Below are 5,793 nucleotides of genomic sequence, written 5' to 3'. Positions count from 1 at the left end.
GTTGGACCTTCCCTGAATATTGCCCCCTGTATCTATTTCACTGCATAACGTGCCTGAGTTAAAAAAGGTTACTGCAAACTATCTCAAAGTTAGTCCTGGTACATTTACCCATCTTTCAGTTTACCACAATATCCCACACTGAAGACCTGCTGTCTATCAGTCAGGTTGCTACAAGGCTGGAAGCACAGAGAACAAAACAAATTTCATAAATCCTACAGTTAAATTCACAAGGACATTTGAGACACTAATTCTTCAAACTTTCTCAACACCCCAGCATTTCCCCAGGCTTCTCCGCACTCTGGATAAGATATACCCTTAGACTAATGTCCAGTTCAATGTTTCAACATGCCATTCGTTCATTCATTCAGACCTAATCCTCCGATCTGCTAACGTACACATATATCTTCCAGCAGGGGTCAGTGAAAGACAAGAGTCAACATGGAAATCTGACAATTGTCAAGTGCATCACTCTGGGTTGAAGTTATATCAGTTTGTCGAGAACACATAAGCTTGAAAGTTCTCTGTCTGATGTGAGTTTGCACGACATGGCTACTTATGTTGCCCATACTAAGGTACATGGGAGTGACTGATAATTGGAAAGGTAATTTCTTCTTTGTTATCTTTTCTGTATTTGGCAAAAGCATTGATTCAAAAAGCAAGAATTTTGGAAATGATTACTGCACTTCTTAAAAGCATCTATGAGCATTTATTGTAAGTACAGTTTAAACCATCATTTGTTCAATTAGTGGGGAAAGGTTAGTTGCTCATGAACTCACGCCAGGGGGATGTATACAAAGTGAGATTCATCTGAAAACAGTTAGATGACTGGTCTGTGGAGTGATGATCAATTGTCAATGACTATGGTCTGCCAACAACATGATTGGATTCCATATAACTAATCATCTAATGGGTGTGAACAAAATACTATGACTATACTACGACAAAATGAACAAATGGAAGAGGGCGTTGTCCTTTTCTATGCAGTAAGAAGTGTCTAAAGCCTGAAGCAAACCAATTTATTTTCCCTCACCAGGGATTGTAATCTATTGCTTTTAACCAATAAGTCAGAGATTTCATAATTTGTGAACTAGATGCTCTGTGCCTTGTGAAAGCAATGAAAGTACCGAGTAAAGCAAGATCAAGGCGCAGCACATCCTGGAAAGCTAAAAGGATCATTTAGCAGACCCACAGATAGTAAGGACTACAGATGCTGGAAGTCAGAGTCTGTAGATGTGAGGCTGGAAAAGCACAGCAGGGCAGATAGCATCCGAGGAGCAGGTAAGTCAACGTGTTGGGCAGAAACCCTTCATCAGGACTGGGGAGGAATAGGGAAGCCTGGAAATAAATAGAGGGAGGGATGTGAGGTGGTGGGAAGCGTAGGAGAGATGGTGATAGATGGATGCAGGTCGTGGATTATTGTGATTGGTCAGTTGGAAGGGTGGAGTGGATAGGTGAGTGGGAAGATGGACAGTTCAGTCAGGTCAGGTCAGGTCAGGTCAAGTCAGAAGTGGGAGGTCTAGACATCGGATGAGGTTAGGGGTGGAGGGATTTTGAAGCTGGTGAAGTCAATGTTAAGGCCATTGGGCTGGAGGTTTCCAAGGCGAAATGGCAGGTGTTGTTTCTTCAGTTTACTTTTGGCCTCTTTCTGACAATGGTGGAGGCCAAGGATGGACATGTCACCAGGGGAGGAGGGTGGGTAGGGGGGCGGGAGCGGGGGGGGATGCTGGTGGTTGTGGGGGGGTGGAGGTGGGGGAATGGAATTAAAATGGATGACAACTGGAAGATCGGGTTGATTCTTATGTGCAGAGAGCAGATATTCTGCGAACCAGTCCCCAAGTCTGCATTTGGTCTCCTCCATATAGAGGAAAACACATCAGGACCAATGGATGCAATAGATCAGGTTGGATGAAGTGCAGATGAATCTCTGCTAGATCTGGAAGGATTTTTTTGGGACCTTGGACAGAGGTGAAGGAGAGGTCTTGGGCCAGGTGTTACACCTCTTGCAGTTGTAGGGAAAGGTACCGGGTGTGGTGAAGAAGTTGTTGGGGAGTATAGAGCTGACGAGGAAGTCATGGAATGAACGGTCCCCGTGGAAAGCAGACAGGGGTGGGGAGGGAAATATCATTTTGGTGGTGGGGACTGATCGTAGGTGGTGGAAATGTCGGAGGATGACATATTGGATCCAGAGATTGGTGGGACGGTATGTGAGGACTAAGGGGACGCTATCCTTATTGCTGTTGGGGGGACAGAGTTAAAGGGCAGACATGTGGGAAATGGATATGCGGTTGAGGGCATCCCAAATTATCGAGGAGGGAAAGTTATGGTTCCTAAAGTAAGAGGATATCTGGGATGTCCTGGAGTGGAACACTTCATCCTGGGGAGCAGATGCAGCTGAGGCAGAGGAATTGGGAGTATAGGATAGTATTTTTGCAGAAGGATGGACGAGAGAGGTGTAGTCGAGGTAGCTGTGGGAGTCAATGTGTTTGAAATGGATGTCGGTGATGAGTCAGTTTCTGGAGATGGAAACAGAGGCATCCAGGAAGGGGAGGGAGGTGTCAGAAAAAGTCCAGGTGAATTTGAGGTGCAGATTGAAAGGTGTTGGCAAAGTTTATGAACTGCTTGAGCTCCTCACGGGAGCACGAGGCTGCACTGATGCAGTCATCAATATAGCTGAGGAAGACGTAAGGATGGTGCCAGTATAATTGTGGAAGACGAACCGTTCCATAAATCCTACAAACAGGCAGGCATAGCTCGAGATCATGCTGGTGCCCATGGCTACCCCTTTGGTTTGTAGGAAGTAGGAGGAATCGAAGGAGAAATTGTTGAGAGTGAGGACCAGTTCAGCCAAGTGAATGACAGTGTCAGTGGAGGGGAACTGGTTGGGCTGACAGGAGAGGAAGAAGCAGAGGGCTTTATGCCCTCTATGTGGGGGATATAGGTGTACGGCAACTGTATGTCCAAGGTGAAGATGAGGTGTTGGGGGCCAGGGAATTGAAACTTACGGATAAGCTGGAGGTCGTGGGTTGAGTCTGTGGACAGGGAACTTTGAACTGCCTTCCTGGTTTTTCCTCCATCCATAATGTTTCGTTTTTATTTCTCTGAGTCAGTTTGCATGTGTTATAACTAGTTGGGTTCTATGTCAACATTTAATAGTTGTTTATTTGTCACTAGAATCTATTGTAATAAATAGCAATTCTTGTTAAGTTCAGAAATGTGTTCATGCTTTTTGTTAACCTGGGTCTAAAATGACAGATCATTTGTGGAATTTTGCCTACTTTGGAAAGGCTATAACTTTTGTAATGATTCTGAGAAGAGCAAGTTTTGATTTTAAGTGCTATACCAACAAGGGGCGTGACCTAATAAAAACCAAAAGAACTGCTGATGCTGTAAATCAGGAACAAAAACAAAGTTGCTGGGAAAGCTCAGCAGGTCTGGCAGCATCTGTGGAGGAGAAAACAGAGTTAACGTTTCGGGTCCGGTGACCCTTCCTCCGAACTGATGGTGGCTGGGAAAACGTCAGTTTATATGCAGAAAATAGGGAGGTGGGAATTTTGCCTACTTTGGGAAGTCAATAACTCTTGTAATGATTCTGGGAAGAGCAGGTTTTGATTTAAAGTGCTATTCTCACATGAGGCGTGACCTAATGACCTTTTTAACTTCTTTCATGCTTTAAAGTTATAATTTACAGCAAAATGTTATGCAATTTGCGGAAAATAATGAACAGAAAATACCTACATTCACTCGTTCATCCTGAGAAGCAGCCAGTTTCTGTTGAGATAAACTTGACTTTCTATCGATGTCACCACTATGAATCTAGCACGAAGGTTGTTCAGGATGTGGTCGGTTCTGTTAACCTAGCATTCGGAGTTAATCTCCAAAACTGCCTGGCTGCAAGTCTCGTCCTCGAAGAATTGTCGGTCCTTTTTACGTATTGAGGAAATGTTGGCATTCCTGGATTTGTAAGAGAGATAGAAAATTGTAGCAAGTTTACATACACCACCGACATTGGTAAACGTATTGAGTTACTGTTCACCAATATATACAACCGGTCACGTTATTCTAAGCAAATATGTGTATTGTGAACAGCACAACGGACCTTAAAACATTTCGGTATGTGGTTCACGTACCGGCGTTCATCCTGGGCCTGATTATTAATTTGGTTGCACTCTGGATACTCTGCACCAGAATACGGAAGTTGATCGAATCTACAATCTACATGATTAATCTGATTTTTTCTGACATATTTCTGCTTTTCTCTCTGCCTTTCAAAATCCATGCTGAGCAGATGAATGGAGATGAATGGCACCTGGGACTAATGTTCTGTAAGTTTGTGGAGTCCCTGTACTTTGTGAACACCTATGGGACGATCCTGTTAATAACGCTGATCTCACTGGATCGCTACATCGCTATCAAACATCCCTTTCTGGCACAAATGCTCAGGTCACCAAAAAAAGCCGTCATCGCCTGCACTGTGATGTGGGTTTGTATCTGGTCAGCAAGCATTCCAAATTACATCCAAGCTGAAAACAATCAGACAATGAAAAAGTGTTTTGCAAAATTTGATGCATTTTGGGAAAACGGTGCCATTCCTGTGAGTATGGAAGTTATCTTTTTAATTTCTGCAGTTACTGTGTCTTTCTGTAGTATTCAGATCATCAGAACATTACGAAGAGTACATGAAGAGAGAGATGATGTGAACATGAGACTTTCTATGAATATTATTACTTCAAATCTGGTAACCTTCCTTTTCTGCTTTACACCTTGTCACATAGCCATACTATTGTACTTCTTAGCAAAGCAGTACTGTTGGAAGGAATACTTGGACCATCTACGAGGCTTTCTCCAGATCACACAGTGTTTGGCCATTGTTAACTGTTGCCTGGATGGAATGTACTACTATCTGATCATTAAGGAATTTTGGAAATCCAAAATAACGAGAAGAAATAATCTGAGACAACAAGGTGCAGAGCTGGATTAATACAGCAGGTCAAGCAGCATCATAGGAGCAGAAAGGTTGTTGACATAACAATTGACTTGCAAAATTCAACTGTGCAACATTTGCCTGGACTGAATTAACGTCTAACAATCAACTATTGCCCTGCTTAAAACAATGAAATGTAGAACAGTGTATACTGGAAATACAACTCGTCTCTTAACAAACTCGGCTGATAGCGTAGAATGAAAGCTTACTTTCCCATGTTGCAGATACAGAGTTATAAATTGTTTAAAACATTAATTATACTTTTGAACAGCTACCCAAAATGTAAAGATTTATTTCTTTAGGATTTTTATGAGCAGCCCGGAAGAGATATTAAGATTCGACACAGTCACTTTAATAAGAGACTTAGGTTCAACGTGAACGTTCAGGCTAGGTTGAACAGAAAAACATTTATTCTGACATTTCTATATTGGTTCAAATTGGTTTGAAGTGTAGATAAAGGCAAATAAGGCCATATAACTCAGAAGGTCACTTTATATCAGTCTTAGTTTAAAAAAAATTCAGAGAATCCCTGCACTGTTGGAGCAGGCCATTCAGCCCATCGAGTCCACAACGACGCTCCGAAGAGCATCCCATCCAGACCCACCCCCTACCCCATCCCTGCATTTCCCACCTAGACACTATGGGCAATTTAGCATGGCCAATCCACCTAGCCTGCACGTCTTTGGACTGTGGGAGGAAACCGGAACACCCAGAGGAAACCCACGCAGACACGGGGAGAATGTGCAAACAAGTCACCCAAGGCTGGAATCGAACCCAGGTGCCTGGCGCGGTGAGGTAGTAGTGCTAACTAC

The 5,793-nt window shown here is 43.2% G+C and overlaps 1 protein-coding gene across 1 annotated transcript; it reads left to right on the top strand.

Annotated features, from left to right (window-relative positions):
* Window positions 1-3,993: 3,993 nt before the first annotated feature.
* Window positions 3,994-5,359, top strand: LOC109914780 (lysophosphatidic acid receptor 6-like). Its single transcript, XM_020514389.2, has 2 exons — window positions 3,994-4,961; window positions 5,253-5,359. Exons 1-2 carry the CDS (start codon window positions 4,070-4,072, stop codon window positions 5,357-5,359), a joined length of 999 nt encoding a protein of 332 aa, XP_020369978.1. The 5' UTR covers window positions 3,994-4,069.
* The last annotated feature ends 434 nt before the right edge of the window (window positions 5,360-5,793 follow it).

This window comes from Rhincodon typus, chromosome 13 (genome assembly GCF_021869965.1).
Source record: "Rhincodon typus isolate 14 chromosome 13, sRhiTyp1.1, whole genome shotgun sequence".
In the NCBI taxonomy this organism is placed as follows: domain Eukaryota; kingdom Metazoa; phylum Chordata; class Chondrichthyes; order Orectolobiformes; family Rhincodontidae; genus Rhincodon; species Rhincodon typus.
The sequence above is the reverse complement of the archived record's forward strand: the minus strand, read 5'-3'. Positions and strand labels throughout refer to the sequence as shown.